Genomic DNA, 22919 nt, shown 5'->3' on the forward strand with positions numbered 1-22919 from the left:
GTAAAAAAACATGGTAATGGGTACAAACTTTTGACCAATTGCCCACCTCTGTTAACCCCCAGCATTACAATAACAGTACATTTAGTTGATGCTCCTAACAGGCTTACAATACTAGTGATTGGGGCATACAGTTGACTATGCAAAGAAATTACTATTTTACACCATTATAAAAAGCTCAGAGTAGCTTCATTCTTTATTGGTAGAATTCTGAGGGCCCTGACATTTAAAATGAGGCACGGAGAACTTGAATTGTGCACATAGTTAGGTATTAAAAAAAAAAAATTATAGGGGTGGGTATTGCCACTGATTTTTCAGTTCAATTCGATTCCGATTCTTAAGGTCCAGATTCGATTAAATATCGATTGATTTAGGAAAATTTCCATTACAATAAAAATTGTAGTTTAAATATTACATTTTGTAATTATACAAGGAACGCTTAAACTTCCATTATTAAAATATTAGTGTATATATTTTGAGGATTTAAAACAACAGTTACATTCATTTAATGTATATAATGCCTGATGCTGCTAGCTAGCTAGCGGGGGTTAGTTTAGCGCACCAGCTGTGTTTGGTACTCCAGCTTACACGTTTAGTTTAACCGGTGAATCGGCTAACCTGCTAAGCTAACGGCAGCTTCACCCAGTCAGATCCTACTTTAAATTAAGGAAAGGCTTAAGTAAACAACACTGGAAAACAACTTAGCAAAGTGTAAAATGTACTAATTTGATAAACACATGCAGCAGTGAGTGGAAATACAGAAGAAAATTATTTAAATTTTTATAGAAACTCCCCTGCAGTGCTGACTTCTGAGCACCATCACTTGTGCTGCAGCTACAGCTTAACTGATCACCCCAGTCAGAGGACGGTAAAGAGCGAGACGTTAAAACTGTATGCATATATGGTCGATATTGGATAATTCAAATGAAGATCTTTTTAAACACACCCCCAACTTTTTATACACACAGTACCTTGTGGTAGCTCTCTGGACGCCGCCATCTTGAAATTAAGTCACGATATGTCAACTGATGAGCACGAATGCGTAGGTAAGAGGGCAATGAGTTGCAAAATGAATTTTAGCTGTTGCTAGAAAAATATCTCTAGAAAATTCAGCCATGTCCACAGTATTTTAGCATTGTAAGCCTGTTGGGAGCATTGGCTAAAAAGGCTGTATTTTAGAATGCTGGAGGTGAGATATTAGACAAACGTTTGTATTTGTTATCATGTTTCACTACAACCCAAGTCCATTTCTCTTGTTTCTTTTGTTTGAATTTCTCCTTTAATACTATGCCGTGAAGCTATCAGTCTTTCCCCTTTTTCCCCCAAATAACACATAATTTAGAATCCCAATTCCCATCTGAAATAGCTAGAATTCCTTCATTGTATAGACCCCCACTGTTTTAGAGATACTGAGTGGCACACTTAACTTGTTTCAAAGACAATTCTTGGCAAATGCTCTCGGCGCTGGCTTTTCACAAGGCCTTCCTGAACTCTTTAAGCAGCTCTTTCCATGCCTAAGCCTTTTGGTGTCAAAACGTTTGTATAGATTCATAACTCAAATGGATGGGGGTTGTAGGCCTGGTTTCCTGGACACAGAATTGAACAATTTCTGGCTTTTAAAAGAAAACTTAATTATCTCTCATTACTAATTAAGGAGAATAAAAAAATCTACTTATTTTTGTTCAGGCATGGCCATGCACTGGATGATAACCAGGCTACTCTAGCTAATGTTGGCTTAATGTTAACTGGGCTACTCTAGCTAATGTTGGCTTAATGTTAACTAGGCTACTCTATCTAATGTTGGCTTAATGTTAACTAGGCTACTCTAGCTAATGTTGGCTTAATATTAGCTAGGCTACTCTAGCTAATGTTGGCTTAATGTTAACTAGGCTACTCTAGCTAATGTTGGCTTAATGTTAACTAGGCTATTTAGCTAATGTTGGCTTAATGTTAACTAGGCTATTTAGCTAATGTTGGCTTAATGTTAACTAGGCTACTCTAGCTAATGTTGGCTTAATGTTAACCAGGCTACTCTAGCTAATGTTGGCTTAATGTTAACTAGGCTACTCTAGCTAATGTTGGCTTAATGTTAACTAGGCTATTTAGCTAATGTTGGCTTAATGTTAACTAGGCTACTCTAGTTAATGTTGGCTTAGTGTTAACTAGGCTACTCTAGCTAATGTTGGCTTAATGTTAACTAGGCTACTCTAGCTAATGTTTGCTTAATGTTAGCTAGGCTACTCGAGCTAATGTTGGCTTAATGTTAACTAGGCTACTCTAGCTAATGTTGGCTTAATGTTAACTAGGCTACTCTAGCTAATGTTGGCTTAATGTTAACTAGGCTACTCTAGCTAATGTTGGCTTAATGTTAACTAGGCTATTTAGCTAATGTTGGCTTTATGTTAACTAGGCTACTCTAGCTAATGTTGGCTTAATATTAACTAGGCTACTCTAGCTAATGTTGGCTTAGTGTTAATTAGGCTACTCTAGCTAATGTTGGCTTAATATTAGCTAGGCTATTCTAGCTAATGTTGGCTTAATGTTAACTAGGCTACTCTAGCTAATGTTGGCTTAATGTTAACTAGGCTACTCTAGCTAATGTTGGCTTAATGTTAACCAGGCTACTCTAGCTAATGTTGGCTTAATGTTAACTAGGCTACTCTAGCTAATGTTGGCTTAATGTTAACCAGGCTACTCTAGCTAATGTTGGCTTAATATTAGCTAGGCTACTCTAGCTAATGTTGGCTTAATGTTAACTAGGCTACTCGAGCTAATGTTGGCTTAATGTTAACTAGGCTACTATTTGAAAAAGACATTCACATAATGTTTAAGTCAATGGGTTGAATTTTCCTTTATAAATGAAGGGAAAAACTACATTACTTACTCTATAGATCCAGAATGAGTCTCCACTAGAACCTATGTTTAGTCTAACCCTGTGATTTAACTGTTTCTTGGAAACCAGCCTACTGTCTTCTAAGAGGGAATTTTCTAAGGGTCTGGTGTAAATTATGGTTTCTGTGATTTGGGCCACCCTGGTTTTAAACAATGAAACAAGCAATGGTGCCTTTAATCATTTGATTTTTTAAATATTCACATGGGTGAGAGATGTATTTTACTGTATTTGTCAGTATATTAAAAGTGTTTGTGTACGTGTGTGTATGTTTGTGTGGTCTACCCCCCATCAGAGCAAAGCCAGGATAGCGTGGCTGTTTTGTCGGACTCCAGCTCCCTTCAGGACGTGTTCTTGGACCCCACCAGTTCGCAGGACAGCAGCCAAAAGCTGGATTCTGGTAAATGCCATGGCTTTTCTGAAGACACCAGCACACTGCTAAAAGACAAGCCATCGACAGCAGAGGAACCAGGTATTGTCTTTTTATTGTAGCGGAATATCTGCTTTTATTTATCACCAGTGATCATACCTGCTGTGAAGACAATCAAACTTTTAAAATGTTCAAAATCACATTAGGGAAATCCATTCTTTGACAAGCACACCCCAGATTGCTGCTGAAGTTCGCATGCAGTTATGTCTGATTAGTGGTCTGATAAGAAACTGGGATTTGCCACAAAAGGTGGAAAAATCCTCACCCTTCTGCCCTATAAAAATGCTCTCGGTGGACAATTTCTGGTAGTGTACCTCCTGGTGAGAGACTGCTAGACATGCCTCTACAACATACTTAAAGTCAAGATGGTTTCATTGTTTTGCATTGAAAAACAAGTATCTCTGTTTTTGTTGATTCTTAGTTTACCAGTCAATTTCAAGAGACAAACTGTCCACTTATATTGTTAAAAAAAACACAAAACAAACAAAAAAAAAACTTAGTAAACCAATTCTCTAAAACGACCGGTTTGCCCCACGTAGCTTGATTTATCATGGCAAATGCGCAGGTTACAGTCCTATATACTCACCTCTAAATGACAAATATGCTAGCGCCTAGCGCAGGTAGTGGCTAAGGCTAACTCTGCCTTAGCAGTCCTGGCTAGGGTTAGCAGCAGGCTACAGACCGATAATACTCACCTCTAAATGGCGAAAGAGATAGCACTTAGCAAGGTTAGTGGCTTATGCTAATGCTGCTCTAGCAGTGCTAGTTGGATTTAGCAGCAGGCTACAGGCCGAGCTAGCACTTTAGGGAGGTTAGCTAGGGAGGTTAGTGGCGAATGCTTATGGTTTAGCAGCTACAGGCCAATAATACTCACCTTTAAACAGTGGAAGACTTAGCGCGGTTACCGGCTAATGCTAGTACTGCTCCAGCCTTAGTGCTTAGTCCTGTATAACGAGTGGCTTTACCGCTTCTCACAACCTGACCGGTAATTCAAAATCCATATCTGCATTACAGAACACATGAAAGATGTTTTGTAGCAAGGTTATGGGGTGTTATTATGTCTCAATAATTTGCCATTTAAAAATGCCATGCTGTTGTAATGTGTATTTAATGCAATGCAGCGTGTGATTTTACATTGTCTTGTTGAAAAATTCAACTGGAATCAGCTGGTGGCAACATGTCTATCCGATTAGGGTGTCTGTTCACATCTCAAGTTTGCGTCTCATTGGTTCTTCTTCTTCTTCTTCTTCTTCAGGTGCCTCTGAAGAGAAGCAAATGGACATCAGCTCTGCCACACTCTCCCAAGAGTCCTCCGTTACCCAGGAGTCTTCAGACACTACCATGTCCATCACATCCCCCGAGATCATCATACCCAAAAGCCTGGCTGCTGAAACACCTAACCAGCCTCCTCCCACACCCCTCCACACTACACCTCCCAAGCATTGCCCTATCAACCTGATGGGGCCTTCCAGTGAGGGAAAGCGCAGACCGGAGCCGCCCACACCGCTGGAACTCCTGGAGGTTCCTCGATGTCTGCCTACAGGCCGGGTGGAGCAGAAGAAGGTGCTGGTGGACATGTGTGTGAGAGCACTCTTTGTGTGCCTCGGCCGCTTCCCTCAGCACTATAAAAGCCTGTATCGACTCGCCCACCTCTACACCTACAGCAAGACCCACAAGGTGAGACACACAAACTCCTGTGTAAATACAGCTCTGGAAAAAAAAATAGACCACTTAAAAATTATGTTTTTCCTTGATATCACCAAATTGAATCAAGAAGATCATCAAACCAAGCTGAACTGCTTACATTTTTGCACCAGGAGTGGCATAAAGTTATCCAAAAGCAGTGTGTAAGACTGGTGGAGGAGAACATGCCAAGATGCATGAAAACATGATTAATAACCAGGGTTATTCAACCAAATATTGATTTCTGAAAGTCATAGAGCTCTGCCTCTTTTTTGTTATTTCAGCCAAAACAACGTTTTATAAAAAAAAAAAAAATGAATGGTTATAATGTTTTAGTTAATCCCTGTATGGTTATAAGGAATGTGATTGTGTGATCGTGTTTTTCAGTGTGTGTGTGTGTGTGTGTGTATGGGTGTGTGTGTTTGCGTATTCATGCAGGTAAGTCTTTTGGCATGGGCACGCCCTGCGTGGGCTGGGAACATGAGGTGGATAGCATGCGTGGGAGTTGAAAGCTGCGCCCTTCCGCACTTAATGCCAACCTGGGCACGAAGGGCAGCAGCGTGCCAGCCTCTCGCAGGCTGCCCGACGGGAGGGGAGGGGAGGGGTGCGTGCTGGCTTTATTCAGCCTGACAGGAAACTACAGTAGATAACAGCAGGGGAACCTGACACAGGCTGTGATTGTTCTGAGACCGCGTCTGAAGCATGGGACAGAGCCGGGGCTTCCCCACTCTTTCATTCTGCATGTGCGGTTAGCTGGTGGAACTCACACTTTTCTGACCTCAGAAGGATTTTTCATTACTCACCGTGACCAGCAGATAAGATCCATTGCTTTAGTGCTTTTTCTTACTTGACCAAAAGCTTAAAAGATCCACCCACCTGGAAAAGGCTGATGAATAATGAATAATAATACGGTGTTGGAAAAAAGCTGAAATGTTGAAGTAAAACTCGCACTTTCGCAACATTTAGCAAAGTTCTATTTAGCAACATATAATAAAAAAACATCACTTTTGGTGCTTTGATGTTTACAAATTTGTAAACCGATTCACTAGACACTGGTTTGTTGTAAATGTTGTCTTTATTTCCTCAAAATATTGATTTTCTAGCAGATAAAAAAGCTTTTTTATGGCTAAATCCTTTAATTTTTTAGTTTTTTTTAGTTAATAAATTATTTGCATTAAAGTACTTGATATTAATAAGTATATATATTAATTTAAAATGTTTTATTGTCTTGCAAATAACCATTAATACCTAATTTGCTGTCAATTGATTTTGAGGATATTTGATTCTACAATAAAATAAATACATTTATATACTCTTTATATACTGTAAAAATACAAATGTATCAACAAATAAAAACTTTAGCCTTGATATTTTAGTGACTTATATTATCAAAATGTTTGTATCTCATATTTGTAACTTATATAAAGTGATTTGAATGTGTAAAAAAAACATTTTTTAGTAATCTTTAAATTAAGAGAGCACTTCAGTTTCTGAATCAGTTTCTCAGATTTTGCTATTTATAGGTATATGTTTGAGTAAAATGAATATTGTTTATTCTGTAAACGACAAACAACATTTCTTCTAAATTTCAAATAAAAATATTGTCATTAAGAGCTTTTTTTTTGCAGAAAATGAGAAATGGCTGAAACAACAAAATACGGAAAATATGCAGAGCTTTCAGACCTCAAATAATGCAAATAAAACAAGTTCATATTCATAAAGTTTTAAGAGTTCAGAAATCAATATTTGGTGGAATAACCCTGGTTTTTAATCACAGTTTTCATGTATCTTGGCATGTTCTCCTCCACCAGTCTTACACACTGCTTTTGGATAACTTTATGCTACTCCTGTTGCAAAGATTCAAGCAGTTCAGTTTGTTTTGATGGCTTGTGATCATCCATCTTCCTCTTGATTATATTCCAGAGGTTTTCAGTTTGGTAAAATCAAAGAAACTCATTATTTTTAAGTGGTCCCTCATTTTTTCCAGAATTGTATTTTAGAATATCCAGAATTTGTCTTTTTATGATGAAAGTATCACAAGTGATCAAGGGCAGCTGTTCAAAATGAGATTCTAATTGAGATTCTGTTTTTTTCTTAAAAATGTAAATGAAGGATATATGAAATATAGAATTTCACTATTGATCATCCATTGAATTCTACAAGTGTTCTGCCCTGACAGTCTTTATCCTCTGTGGGTCTGTGTGTGTGTTGAGGTGTGTTTCAGTGTGTATATTATAAACTGAAGAGTTTTCATTGTTGTGGTCTTGCATTAGCATGTGTATGACAGTGCGGTTGGCTGTGGGGGGGGAGAGAACGCTCTATTGTCCTGTTTAAAAGAGAAATCTGCCTGTGATTATTAGAGGATCCGTGGCTGCTGTTCGCCAGACAGCGAGAGATAATTGCAGAAAAGCCTGTAATCAGACTAGCGACTGCACGTATGCAAACAGTGTGGTGGGAGCTGCAAAAGCCACCATGAACTGTGAATTTGTGAGGCCTAACACTGTGTGTGTTTGTGTGCGTGCATGCAGCTACTTCCTGTTTACTGTATAAATCTGATGGCTTGAACGTTTAGTGGAACAGAAGCAGTAGAATCTAATATTTTACCATTTTCTGAGCATTGTTTACATAGACATTATATAAAGTGGGAATTCAGTTTTAATTAATTGATTTATTAGAAGCTTTTTTTAGACAGAGCAGCTGATAAAGGTAAGTCCCCTATTTCTGGCAGTTAACTTTCGATTTCTTTTTCTTTTTTTAAAAGAAGCTTCAAATTTTGTTTTCTTCTGACAGAGCAGCTCGAAGAGGGAAATCCCCAGTTTCTGAGAGTTAACTTTCAGTTTATGGTGCATTTTTATTTGTCATAAGTCATCAATAACTTGGAGTAATGCTGGGTGGGATGAGCAAAAATGTACAGGCCAGGCAAAAAGAAATAAGAGACTGCTTAAAAATTATGGGTTTCTTTGATTTTAACAAATTAAAAAACTCTGGAATATAATCAAGAGGACGATGGATGATCACAAGCCATCAAACCAAACTGACCTGCTAGAATTTTTGCATTAGGAGTGGCATAAAGTTATCCAAAAAGCAGTGTGCAAGACTGGTGGAGGAGAACATATCAAGATGCATGAAAACTGTGATTAAACCACAAAATAACACCAAATACTAATTTCAGAACTCTTAAAACTTTATGAATATGAAATTGTTTTATTTGCATTATTTGAGGTAAGGACTTTTCTGTTATTTCAGCCATTTTTCATTTTCTGCAAATAAATGCTCTAAAAGACAATATTTTTATTTGGAATTTGGGAGAAATGTTGTCTGTAGTTTATAGAATAAAACAACAATGTTCATTTTACTCAAATATAAACCTATAAATAGCAAACTCGGAGAAACTGATTCAGAAACCTAAGTGGTCTCTTTTTTTTCCAGAGCTGTATATCAAGGTGTTTTTCATTATTCATTCTGATGGTTTTACAATATATCACAGTTTTTTTTTTTATTAATATTTATTATTATGCATGACTGGGCTTTAATAAAGGATTGTGAGTTACTGTACTGTTAGGTGTACATATCATAAACATTAAGGCTTTTAATTAAGGCCTTGATTAGGGTAGGGTTTACTTTGTCAGACTTCATTAGCAAAAAAACAGCTAAAGAATTTAAATAATAGACCTTAAGAAAAAGAGATACGCCAACAACTTTAACAAAGTTTCCTTTACAAAACGAAATATTTTAAATAGTTCTATAATCACTACAAATGAACCTAAAATGAGTATTTAAAGAGATATTTCTCAAAAGCTCTATTTCACAAGTTAGACACACGCTTAGTACCAATTTACAATATGTTATTCTTAAGGCCATTAGCGGTATTAAGGTATTTAAATAAGCTGTTTTTTTTTTAGTTTATCACAATTCTCTTGGTTCTCCAGTTAACAAATACATTTAGTTTAGTGTGCATTAATATGATCCTTCACTATAGTATTCATATAGTTAAAAGGGCTATAGTTACTCATATTGCAAGGAGCAGCAGCAGAAGCTGCAGGAGTTCTGTTCTCATTTTTCCCCAGGCCTGAGCTGCCATTACTCCAGTGTGTTAGCTTGTTATGCTAACTGGCTGGCGTTAGACTTTAGATTTCATACAATTCTAAAGCAGTAGTGGCAATTGTATTGCAGTGGTGGCGAAAACCCTTTGAAAAAGAAGAAAATACTACTTTTGAAGAAATAATCTTCATCTTAACGTTTATTTTGAGTATTATTTTCTTAAGACACATTTCTGAATCGAGCCTTGGCAGTGATTTGCTTTTGCTTTGTCTAATTTATGTAGAACTATATGAAGTAAATAATTATTATACTGTATATAATGTTGTTGCAGCTTTGTAACCTTCTTTCTACTTTTTCCGTATTACTTTGTCACTTTTTTTTAGCTCATCACTCCATCCCTCTCCTCTTAGCTTTCTCTTTTTTTTTTCGGCAAGTGTGTTGCTTTTCCTTGACGACTCTCGCATTCCAGTCTCAGTGGTAGACTATTAGGACAGATTAATTCATCCCTTAAATGTGCTCAACCTAGCATGGCTAATGAGATTTAGTAAGAATTGCTGTAAAAGCGTTTATCTGGTGTAATCGCCTGTAGTTGTGTTTATGCCCCAATCGCACGAGAGAGAGAGAGAGAGAGAGAGAGAGGGAGAGAGCGGCGCCTTCCTAAAGCGCTGATGAACACCAATACACTCTATTTATTCATGCAGCGTAAACCAGAGGGAGCGAGGGCTGTGTGTGTGGGGGTATTTGTCACGCCACAGTGGTGCGCATGTGTGTGTTATAGTGTATGTGTACGTGTGTGTGTGAGATTATACTGATGTGGAGTAAATGTACACGAAAGTAACAGAATCTGTTATTGAAGAAACTGGAGACTCGTGTTTGAAGATTCGTTTCCTCAGACGTCCCTTCAGCTCACACAGCTGAGCTGAGTGTTAATTGTGTGTTCGATAGGAAATAGCATATAGTAACACATGACTTTATACATATACACACTCACATGCTCTCTAACATGTATGATTACTGACTGAACGCATGTTGTGTCTTTCTACAGAACCTGCAATGGGCAAGGGATGTGTTGCTAGGGAGCAGTGTCCCATGGCAACAGCTGAAGCACATGCCAGCGCAAGGACTTTTCTGCGAGAGGAACAAGACCAATTTGTTCAACGTAAGTCTCATGTGTGCACCTCTGACGCATCAGAGATCCCTAACTGTGTTATTGCTGTCTGTTGCAAGAAGTGTGAAAGAGCATAATTCGGCACAATCTCATTTCTTATTTGTACCCTTACCCTTTGTTTTTGAGACTCACACTTACCCTCGGAACTGAGATACAAGGAGAAATGGTTAAAATCCTCTCACTTGGGCGCCGAGTGGTCCAGGTGTCTAAAGCGCTGCCATTATGAGCGGGAGGTCGCAGGTTCGAACCCCTACTCATGCAGCTTCGCCATCAAGCTTCCGGCGCTCAGAGGGAGCAAAATTGACCCTGCTCCCTCCGAGTGAGTAGATGGTGCTCTCTCCCCACATCACTCCTACAGTGATGTCTGCAGCACAGGACGTCTGTGAGCTGATGTATCTGAACCGAGCCGCTGCACTTTCCTCCAAGCGTGCTGTGATGCTGCTTGGCAATGCTGCCTCAGCAGCAGCTCAAAAAGAAGTAGTGATGGGGGGAGTCCTAATGAGTGGTTTGGGTCATTGGCTGTGTAAATTGGGGAGAAAATGGGAAAAAAATTAATAAAATTATTGGAAAATTATTATCTCTTTAAGAATCCGATATGTCATTGAAATAAATAAAAATTACTACTAGTGGTGGTGCTGTTGGTGACCCTGCCAGTCTGTTCTGAAAGTGTAGGAAAAGTAAAGTTCAGCGACCTCAATTTAGGGCATCATATCTTTTCAGAAAGTGTCCCATCCCCCTACTCAAACCCCCCCCCCCCATCTCCCTTTGATCAAGCATAATTGTTCCTTGCAGAAACAAAGACAAAACGTACAGATATTAGTAAATGGTTTTACTGCCATTCTTTAAAACTTACTTTGTTGAGGATTCGGAATAACTTTACTGTCCTATTGTTTTTGAGGGAATTGCCTACTTTTAAAAAAAGTTTTACAAACGTGCAACCGAGTCATTAAACCAGGGGTCGGCAATTAAGTTTGGCCGCGGGCCAGATTTTTTCCAAGCCATTACATGGCGGGCCACAAGCACTTGGCGGGGGGGGGGTGTGGGGGGGGTGCGCGGTGGCGGGAGGGCGCTCTTAAAATGACAAGCAGACATTCAAGTGGGCTGATGTGGGTGAAATCTGTGGACTGACCATTGGGGGCGCTATTAATGATATGTTTGTTAAATAAAAAAAACCAAACGAATAAAAAAAAAATAACAGAATAAAGAAGCTAGCAGTTATCTAACAGCCCGTGGCTCTATCAAAAAATCTTTAATAAATTTTTCTGTTTTGGAAAATTAAGTTTCTAAATAAAGAGCATTTTTAAGACGGACAGTCCGATTTTTTTTTTCATTATAGTTCAACCGGGCCAGATGTTTCTTGCTTGCGGGCCGCATCTGGCCCGCGGGCCGCCTATTGCCGACCTATGCATTAAACGTTCAGAGGATATGCAAGGCAACTGTCATGCATATGCAAATGCATAATAAACAGCAAGGATATCCCTATCCTAACTTTACACTACTTTAAGTAGAGGTGGACGTTAAGTGACAGTTAATGCATTTATTGAGGTGCATGCATTTGCACAAAGAATGAGCACTAACCTTTGTATGGAGTAGAAGTAGAAGTTCATCCTGAAGACCTTAATCTGTAAGGCAGAGTGGTTCAGCAGGCTAAGTGCTACAACTATGATCAGGAGATTGCTGGTTCGAACCCTGTTCATGTAGCTTGCCGTCGTCTACCAGAGCCCTGAGAGAGCACAGTTGGCTTTGCTCTCTCTGGGTGGGTAGATGGCGCTCTCTCCCCACATCACTCCAAAGGGTGATGTCTGCAGCACAATGCGTCTGTGAGCTGATGTATCATAACTGAGTCTCTGAGCTTGTGTTAATTGGATTGCTGCCTTCCAGTGTAATCTTTAAACAATGAATCATGGCATTGGGGAAAAAAGAAAAAGGGAGTAAACAATTGCATATCTAAAGCAAGAACTATTTCTATCTGTGATAGCATAACAAGAAAGCTTGACTATAAGAAACCAGTCACGTTTTCCTAAGATAGGTTTTTAGAAGTTTTCTGTTTGTTGTGGTCAGTACCTTTTTCCATTGCTCTAGAGTCCAACCTTTATGCTCTCCAGCACATTGTAGCTGTTTTTTTTTTTCAGTTTGGTCTCACTAATAGGTGCTTTCTTTAAGGCTAAACAGTAGTTTAGTGCTAATTCCATCACATTGTGCATGTGGAAATGCTCTTGCTTTTAATATTAAGCATATCCTTGAGTTTTAGTGTTGTTTTTCTACCATTTGATTTCACACTCACGTTTAAATGATCGGGGATCACTATCATTTCTTTCTGACTACATTCCTTCCTCGCAGATGATGCTCACCACATCCCCAGCATCTCCTTAGATATTTTCTCTGCATGATGCATGACAAGAATTTTACCCATCTGAAGCAGATTCACATCTTTTCCACAACTACAGAATGTGTCTTTTAACATGGTTGTTTACCAAATGAGAAGCTACTCGCTGCATCAGCTTGGATTAAATAACTTGTTGGCAGCTGAAACATAATCACCCATGCAAAAATGTTCCAATTAAAATGATATTTGCTTACTTAAATAGTTAAAAAGTAATGCAACGAGTTACTACTGAAAATCTGATGCTTCATGGTCTTTTAAGTATGATGTAAATTGTGAACAGTAGGTAAACCCACACAGCTGTACATAATTCGGTGCACGAAAAAGTTAGCTTGCTGTGCGCATATGGATTATGATGATTTACAGTGAGAATTAAAAACCACAGCTCATCACAGACTCATTCATCAGCAGCTTATGATCATAGATGATCATTGTGTGTGTGTGTGTGTGTTCGTGTGGAGCAAAGTCAGGGTGCTAGCTATGTACATGCCAGATTTAGAATCTTATATGTTTGTCTGACAAACACACACACACACACACACACACATACACACACACACACACACACACACACATTGATGGATATAGAGAGAGATTAGTAAAAGTATTTTCCTTTCTGGAAAAACAGACCTTGCCCCACGCCATGCTGCTCACAGATGGTAGTACTGTGCTGTGTGTCTGTGGATATATGCTTTTCGTTGTCAGTGTGTATGTGTATGTGTATGTGTTTGTGTGTGTGTGTGTGTGTTTGTGTGTGTGTGTGTGTGTGTTTGTATGTGTGTGTGTGTGTGTGTGTGTGTGTGTGTGTGTGTGTGTGTGTGTGTGTGTGTGTGTGTGCGTGTGCATATTCGAAGGCCTTTTTGGCACTCGAGTGCAAGCCCAGCTGAGATGAGGACATAACCTTTGTGCTTTACAAAATCTGTGTGTGTGTGTGTGTGTGTGTGTGTGGTTGTGAGGGAGCTGTCCGTGGTCTCGGCTTGGGCGTTGGAGTGTTGGAGCCTTGCAGGGTATTGCTGCTCTCTGGGTGGCGGAGCTGCGGCCGTCTGGCACTGCCAACCTGTCGCCCCCGCTGTGTCCCCCACCTGTCCCCCACTCCTAGCACAGACAATATTTTTATTTGGAATTTGGGAGAAATGTTGTCCATAGTTTATAGAATAAAAACAGTGTTCATTTTACTCAAATATATAGCTATAAATAGCAAAATCAGAGAAACTGATTCAGAAACTGAAGTGGTCTTTTAATGTTTTCCAGAGCTGTATATTATTCGCACATATCCATATATGGAAGTTAAGCTGTATGCATGGACATTTCAAAATTGTATAAACTTTAACTTTAACAGCACAGTTATGGTAACTTGTAAATAGATTCAATTAAATAAAAACATTTCATGGTACAAAATCCTCACAAATGTAAAAACATAAGCGGGCCTTACTTACGAAATTCTTCCGCTTTAAGAGCAGCAGTTAGAGAGCTGCTCAGATTAGAATAGAATGAGGTGATGAACTCCAGCATCGATCGACTGAGGGTTAGATTTGACATTTAGATATGTGTTAGACTCGGATTATAATGCTTCTTAAGATATTAGTCTCTCTCTCTCTCTCTCTCTCTCTCTCTCTGTCTGCACTGTGTGTGTATGATATGGGTCAGGCTGTTCTAATTTGCCTCAAGCTCTGACTGACTTCAGTCACTTTGGTTTGGACATGTACACACACACACACACCGGCATACACACACACACACACTAAGTTTCTCACACTTGCTCTCACACATATGTGCTTACATATGTCTCAGCCCACACTCTTCCACAGTGAGAAGACCACTCACTACTCGTCTCCATTGCTGCCATTTGGGCAACAAAAAAAAAAGATGCGCCAAAACCAGCCGAGCCCAAAATGTGTTTATCCAGTACAGCTCTAAATACGTTTAGCAGAACAGTGAGGAGCTGAACATTTATAGAAGTGAATTACTGATTTATTTTGTTTATTCTCTTTCTCTGTTAATTCCACTGCCACAAACAATTAGTTAGCCAATCTTAGAATTAAGATTAATTAGCAGGAGGAAGTGTCTTGTAATAGTTATTCAAACTTTGGTACACTTTTTAAAAACAATAATTTAAATATTAATAAATAATAAAAATGATTTTTTTTTTGAGTAAGCAAAGAATAACGCCTTATTTAATTTAAATAATGATACAGTTCAATCATTGAAAATAACTTAAGTTCACTTGTATGGCCAAAAAATGTTTACTTCAACACAAATATTTAAAGGTAACATAATTTTTCTCGATTTTTTTTTATCTATGAGCTCTACTTATTATACATTGTAAACATGGTGTCAGATATTTTATATTTTTGATAGTGTGGATCTGGCTTCATTTTGTAATTTTTTTTAATAGATAGAAAACATATTTTGGACATTTGCCAATTGGAGATATGAGGAACATTTTATTACCTGATTATAATAATTTATATTGGTAAAATCATTGTTATAAAATGTGTAAACAATATATCAATCTATAGTAGTTTCACATTTTACCTTTTTATATATACAGCTCTTTGATTTTACCAAATTGAAAACCTATATATAAAATATAATCAAGAGGAAGATGGATGATCACAAGCCATCAAATCAAGCTGAACTGCTTGATTTTTTTGCACCAGGAGTGGCATACAGTTATTCAAAAGCAGTGTGTAAGACTGGTGGAGGAGAACATGCCAGGATGAATGAAAACTATGATTTAAAACCAGGGTTATTCCACCAAATATTGATTTCTGAACTCTTAAAACTTTTTAAATATAAACTTTTTTTTGAAGCCTCTGCATCTTTTTTGTTATTTCAGCCATTTCTCATTTTTTGCAAATAAATGCTCCAAATGGCAATATTTTATTTGGAATTGGGGAGAAATGTTGTCCGTAGTTTATAGAATAAAACAAAAAATGTTCATTTCACTCAAACATAAACCTATAAATAGCAAAATCAGAGAAACTGATTCATAAACTGAAGTACTTTCTTATTTTTTTTCCAGAGATGTATATATATTTATTAGTAGTTTCACTTTTTTCCTTTTTGAATATACACACCGTAACAAAATGAATTTAAAGTAATAGCAGTGCATTTAAAATATTTTTTGGAATTTTACACACACACAACCTCAGCGCATTCAGTAAGTGCAGAATATATTATACAGCATGTACAGTCCAGAAATCTGATGTTGCCTGTTTCTTACCCTTAGATTGTTCTTTTTACATCATTTGGGAGTTTTCTCTAAAGCTCCTTTCTTCTTGTATAATGAGCTGCTGAGCCTTTGAAGATAATTTCCACAGAACTGTGAAGTATAACCATAACTTTATGCTGATTAATAGAAACTGCTATTTTAAACTTTGTTCTTTTCGAGCTTTATTCCTGAATTCCACGTTGAGCCATGCTGACTCAGTGTAGACAGATTTGACACCCCTGATTTGATCAGGGTGAGGAGCATAACTACTTACCTACCTATGTTTAATGTTTGACTGCGAATGAACAAGAGTAGTTTAAGGTCTAATTGGAGCAGTGTGCTCGGGGAATGCGATTTTTTTTTCACCCATAGTTCCTTGCAGTCAGGTGTGTCTGTGTATGGGAGACAACAGGAATGTGTCTAATTACCTAGAAAAGTGACTTTATGTTTGACTTCAAATTCTGGCTTTTCCGGATTTCAAAAACCATTATCGTTTTCTTTATTTCTGGAAGGTGCTACCGCCACCATGTTTAACATTTTTTGAACGCTAAAATTAGGCATGGCTGCTGGAATCCAGTGTTATGTTGGTGAGTGTTTTATATGTTTATATTTTTGGTAGGGGGTGCTTTCTTAGGTTAGTGTCATTCCTGTGACCACGGGAACAACAGGAAACCGGGAAGACAGGTGTGTGTGTGTGTGTGTGTGTGTTTTCTTGTGTGTGTGCGTGTGTGTGTATACGTGTGGTTACCAGGGTGGAACCACAAGATAAGAGCAGAGGAAGGGGAAACAAGCTGTCTGCTCATACTCCTGCTCTCTCTCTCTCTCTCTCTCTCTCTCTTACACACACACACACACTTCCTTTTACCTGCACCCTACTGTCTTCCCCTTGTTTTATGCTAAAGCTCTCTCTCTTTCTAGTTCTTTCTTTTATTTGAGTATGCTTTCTCTCTCTCTCTCTCTGTATTTTTGTGTGTGTGTGTGTGGGGGCGGCCTCTGAGCTGGTGATTGGCTGAAATGTCTCAGGAGGCGGGCTCTCAGCTTGTGTACAGAGATGGAGAGAAAGCAAGTGGGAGGAGGGGGAGTAGTGAGAGAGAGAGAGTGAGTGAGCAAGCTAAAGAGAGAGTGAGAGAGAGAGAGGAAAAAAGCACAAGAAGGCTGTGATGAGAGCAGAGAGAGAGAGAGAGAGAGAGAGAGAGCGAGCGAGTGAGTAAGGGAGGGTGAGAGAGGGAGAGAGAGAGCAAGAGCGTGGGCGTTTTGTTATGCGATGGCAGCTCTGCTCAGAGGAGAGAGAGAGCGCGTGTGTGTTTGAGCCGCACTCCTTCGCCCGATCCCTTCTTCTTCTCTTCCTTCTGCTTCTTCTTCTTTTCCTTCTCCTCTACTTCTTTCTCTCCTCCCACCGCACGCGTGCAGCCCTGTTCTCTGCAGCCTCGGACCCTCGGACTGCTCCAACAAACACTTCAGAAGCAAAAAAAGGAGGGATAAAAAAAAGGATAGAAAAAAGAGCAAGCTCGCCTCCCACCATCCAGTTCAGGCAGAGTAGCCTCTCCTCGGTGATGGTGAGTTACTCCACTGCACGCGCTCTGATTAATGGTGTTTATAGCGCAGCTGCTGAGTTGCGTTTATATCACAGGAATTCTTCCAGTGTTGTTGCTGCTGGACCTGGGGCTAGCCCAGGGGAGGAGTTACAAAAAGAGGGAGAGAGAGAGAGACAGAGAGATTGAGCGAGGGGAGAGTATGATAGAAATGGCATTTATTGATAAAAATGTGTTTGTGTCTCAATATTGCGATGTTTTCAATGTCTGTCATGTCTGAATTTGATGATACTTCAGTGCTGTCAAGTAAAGTTCCTTGGTTACTTGACTGGTGTGCTGGCACTCCGCTTCAGAAAGGAGGCTATTATGCAAAAACCTTTTATCTCCAAAATACAGCAACTTTGCAGGAGAAAGAATTGCAATACCTTCTTGACTTTGAATGGAATGAGTAGTTCTGATGAGTAAAGTTTGACTTTGGTGTCTTTAAAACTTGGCCTTGCTTGGTGTGGCTGGACTGTTTGGTTCTATTTGAATCTTTTAGAAGTAAAACAGAGGGAATCATGCAGAAATTTGTATCTTAAAAAAAAGCAGCAGCTTTAATAGGAGAAGAAAAAAAACACCTTTCTAACAGTCGGTGGAGTATTTCGATTCTTTTCAAAGTCGTTTTGTGGCATTTGTGTTGGTCTGTTCATCATGAAACTGATATTGAAGGTTTTCTGTTCATGCAAAAACCTTGTATCTTCAAACACAGCAACTTTTATAGAAGAAGAAAAACACTTGTTAATAGAAGTCAGTGTAATTAGATTTTATTCCAAGTCATTTTATAGCCTTTCTATTAGTCCATTTATCTCAAAATTCTGAAACAGTTTGAAAAGAACTGCCTTATTTGCATTACAACAAAAAGTGACAAAAAAAAAGCAAAAATTGATATTTAATGATTTTGTAAGGAATGAGTAATATGTATCAATTTTACTAAAAAAATGGAAATGTAAGGGTTTTGGTCACAGGAACGCATCAAGAATGCATCAATTGGTGCTGTTTAGTGGTTCTGATGATTAAAATTACCTGTCTAAGCTTGGTGTCTTTAAAACCTGGCATAGTTTGACCCTGTATCTCCAAAACAGCAACTTTACTGGAAAAAGTCTTCCTAACTTTCAGTGAAGTTTGCAACATGAAGAGCAGCAGCCATAATTACAACAACATGGTTTGGTTAAATTTAACAAGTCAAATAGTTGAATATATTATATTATAATATATTATATTATAAGGCTTTTGTTAACAACATAACAACATATAAATATACATATATATGTATATATATATATATATATATAGCTGAAAATAAAAAATAAAAAGAGACCACTTCAGTTTCTGAATCTGATTTTGTTATGTTTGAGTAAAATTAACATTGTTTTATTTTATAAACTACGGACAACATTTCTCCCAAATTCCAAATCAAAATATTGTCATTTAGAGCATTTATTTGCAGAAAATGAGAAATGGCTGAAACAACAAAAAATATGTAGAGCTTTACAGAGACCTCAAATAATGCAAAGAAAACAAGTTCATATTCATACATTTTTAAGAGTTCAGAAATCAATACATAGATTTTTGATCACAGTTTTCATGCATCTTGGCATGTTCTCCTCCACCAGTCTTACACACTGCTTTTGGATAACTTCTCCTGGTGAAAAATTCAAGCAGTTCAGTTTGGTTTGATTGCTTGAGATCATCCATCTTCCTCTTGATTGTATTCCAGAGGTTTAAATTTTGTAAAATAAAAAAAAAACTTCATTTTTATGTGGTCTCTTATTTTCTTGGCTGGGCTTTTTTTTCCTCTTTCTGCATTTCCATAAAGAAAACTTCCTAATTGAGCTTTTATAGCACAGTGTAGCATTTCAGCATCCTTGCCACGCTATGAGCACGCACAATAGCCACATTGCAGAATGTGCTGTATAAATGAAATTTCATTATGTTTAGTGCAGAGAACAACTATTCGTCATTTAGAGACAAAAACTGTAAAAGAAAGCCAAAAATGGGGTTACAAAGATTTTGGATCACAGCAGCGATATATATTTGTCTGTATTTTGGATTATTTAAATGAAAGTTTACTTGTGTCTACTCCTGCTGCTCAATATTGCAGCCCTGACACCTGTATACTACTACTACTACTACTACTAGCAAGATACAGAGCAGTGTGTGGATGTGAGACAAACAGAAACAGAAAGCTATTCCAATGGACTGCCAAAAACCTGTGTGTGAGAATAAGGTAAAAGTGTTTGCCGTAAGGGAAAAAGACATGTCGAGTCAAGTTCTTCATAGTTCTGTTCACTGAAGTGTGTATTTCTGTGTGATTTAGATTTACTTTCTTTTTGGCATCATTGGTGGTGAGAGAAACTAATAGAGTCCTACTGTAGTGCAAACAATCCTGCAAGTAGTGCAAATTACAGTGTCTGTGTTTGTAACAGGGCTGTAATTTGACAAACTGTCAGTATTTAAAATAATCTAGAAAGCTATTAAATTTACCAGTCTTCTTACATTTTTGCAGCTTAATCATTTTTGCGTTCATTCCATCAAGACCCAGATTCCCAGATCGATAGAAAACCCTCAAACATATCTAGGCTAAAACCGTTAAAAAAAAAAAAAAGTTGGCCATTTACTCTTAGGACTGCAACGATTAATCGATTTGTCAATTACCATTTTCATTATCAACAAATCGTTAATCAGTACCTTATTTCACTGCGGTGTTGGGGACAGTAGCACAATTGAAGATTGGGTAAATAGCTCACTTACACAGGTTACACTTAACTCAGTCTGTGTTTCCGAAGTGCCTAAACTCAACAAATTATATATTTAATCACTAAATATCCATAATTTAGACGTTTTTACAACATCTTGACATTTAAATGCCTTTTAAATGTCATGTTCAGTTGTTTATCTCTATCATTTTTAGAGATGGAGGACATGGCAGAAATAATTACTGAATAATCAACTAATCGGAAAAATAATCTTCAGATTAGTCGACTACCAAAATAATCATCAGTTGCAGCCCTGTTGACTCAAGGCTAGGCTTAGTCATGGTCCAGAAAACTTTTGCCTTGTTTTTTTTTTGTTTGTTTTTTTTTTGTTCTTGCTATAGATTTGTTGTATTTTTTTTTCTCTGTAACAGTATCGATATCACAGTGCTGGTATCAAGACAGCCCTTCAGATATTAGCCATTCTAATTAGTTTATTCTTTTTTTTTTTATATAACCTTTTGACTATCGAACTGTGGAAGTTCATACCCTATTGCTACAGACTTTTTACATGTATAATAGTGGAAGTACATTACAGATTAGTAATATTTAGGGGTGTGACAAGACACTAATATCACGAGTCGAGACGAGACACGATACTGGGTTCACGAGAACGAGACGAGATTTAAAAATAAAATTTTAAAGGAAACGTAAAAAATGAAAATGGCCTAAACTTTTTTTGACAAAAAAAAAGTTTTATTTGACAAAATCATATAATGCAAACTTAACAGGTTTCTCTCACACATTGATTCTATAAGAAATAGAACTTTTCTAGATCTTATATAGTGCAAACAATAAGTGCAAACCACAACCAGTCATATTAAGATTATAGTTTGTGTTTTTTTCTCCCAAATGTCTTGTAATTTAACTATGCATAACCATAACCAGTCATATTAAGACTATGATTGAAGTGCAAACAGAGACAAACATGTTTTTAAGTACAGTACAGAGCTAAGGGATTAGTACAACTGCCTATGAAACAGTCACGTGTAGGATTTACTTACAGTATTTACATATGGTTTGTGTCTTGTTGGTCACTCTGTTACCGTTTATTGTTTCCACTGGAGCCAAAATGCAGACAGACATACAACTTAAAAGTAGCAGAAGCTTCTTCTATGCAAATGCCCGAATTTTCCTCTTCTGCTGAGAGCTGCTCTCACTGCTCAGCCACCACACTTGCTCATATCGCTACTGTGTTGCCAGATCCCTCTTAAAAAGTCCACACTAAACTGTTTTTTTAGTGACACATTTTGATCTCGCGAGATCTCGTGCCACGAGATCTCGTCACACCCCTAGTAATATTTGTTCTCATATTCATATTTATTTAAAAGAAAAAAATGCAAGAAGTTGTAATAGTAATTTCAGAGTTTCGTGGGTGGCACAACTGTCTAAGCACTTTCTCTGGGTGGTTAGCTTGGCCCCTTTATTTGCTACCCACACTATGCTAGCCATGGATTTTGTTTTGTGTTCTGACTTAACAGAATTGGTAGTTGGGGCTCAGAGTGGTCTAGCGGGCAAAGCGCTGACACTACGTTTAGGAGATCGTCGGTTCGAATCCTGTTCATATAGCTTGCCATCGGCCAGTGGAGCCCTGAGAGAGCACAATTGGTCTTGCTGTCTCTGGGTGGGTAGCTGGCGCTCTTTCTCCACACTCCAAAGGGTGATGTCCGCAGCACAAGGCGTCTGTGAGCTGATGTATCGAAACTTCATAAATGTTAGTGTTCTCCTCCAAGCGTGTTGAGCTGTTGGTGTTACATGGTTGGTTGGCTTTTTATGTGATTTCGCGGAAGCTTGTCTTGCCTCGAAGTGTTAGTAGTATAGTATATAGTTAGTAGGTAGTATAAAGGTGTAACAAGAACACCCCTGGAGCGAAATTATTCATAATGGATTCATCTGTTCGTTAATATTATGATAGAAAATCTTCATCACCCCGTCCATCATAAGAATTTGTGTATGAGCACTTGTGTTGACTTCGCTCGTGATGCACGATGGCAGGTCACTAGCGCTTTCCCCACAGTTCTGTGTCTCATCAAGTCCGGGGCAGCCGTAATGACCACAAATGGAGCGAAAGAGTCAGAATCTGTATGAGTCAGAAAAGCCGGGAATCTCCTCTCCTCCCCCTCTCTCCCTCCTTCTCTTCGTCCCCATGTTTCCCCCCTTCGGCCTCCTCGCATTTTCTTCTCTAGGTTTAACTGAGCTCTGTAGGTTTTGGAGAACTGTTTCATAAACAAATCTTTACATTTCGTTTTAAAGCATAAACACTTTATCTTCTCCATAATCAGGTGGACTCTAGGTTAGTCTAGGTTTCATCTGTCTAAAAGAGCTTGTTCCAGAAATGATCAGACATAAAATATATGATAAAATATAAGTCTTATATCGATATAAACAGTATAGCCAGTGAAGTGTATGTAATCACATGCTGATAGAGCTGGGTGAAATTATACAAATATTATCACAATATTTAAAGACATTTTCAAAATACACAGTATTTGTCATGTGATGAAATGCAGACATTGGCACAATCTGCCACGGCTGATGCATTCATGTAGTTGTTCACGCCCAGTAAAGTGATTTTCCTTCAGTTTCACCTGCATATTGGATCACATGCTCTGGATCATGAACTCTTCTTCACTATCATCTTTGGTAATATTGGTTTATGGGGGGAGCACTAACTAGTGGGTGGGGAGGACTCCAAAATAATGACTTCAGCTGTCAACTGTCTTAGACAACAGAAACCTAGGGTGCTTTCACACCTGGCTTGTTTGGTCCGAACCAAAGTAGCAGGT

At 38.2% G+C, this 22919-nt stretch overlaps 1 protein-coding gene across 8 annotated transcripts in view; it reads left to right on the forward strand.

Annotated features, from left to right (window-relative positions):
* The window catches only part of cabin1 (calcineurin binding protein 1), a 132540-nt gene that overhangs the window by 46712 nt on the left and 62909 nt on the right, over positions 1 to 22919 (forward strand). For all 8 annotated transcript variants that reach the window (XM_049485525.1, XM_049485530.1, XM_049485526.1 and 5 more), the window contains 3 exons: positions 3183 to 3359; positions 4573 to 4994; positions 10087 to 10200. In XM_049485525.1, the coding sequence (XP_049341482.1) occupies positions 3183 to 3359; positions 4573 to 4994; positions 10087 to 10200 (713 nt within the window). The remainder of the gene's footprint in view (positions 1 to 3182; positions 3360 to 4572; positions 4995 to 10086; positions 10201 to 22919) is intronic.

Source organism: Astyanax mexicanus, chromosome 12 (genome assembly GCF_023375975.1).
Source record: "Astyanax mexicanus isolate ESR-SI-001 chromosome 12, AstMex3_surface, whole genome shotgun sequence".
NCBI lineage: Eukaryota > Metazoa > Chordata > Actinopteri > Characiformes > Acestrorhamphidae > Astyanax > Astyanax mexicanus.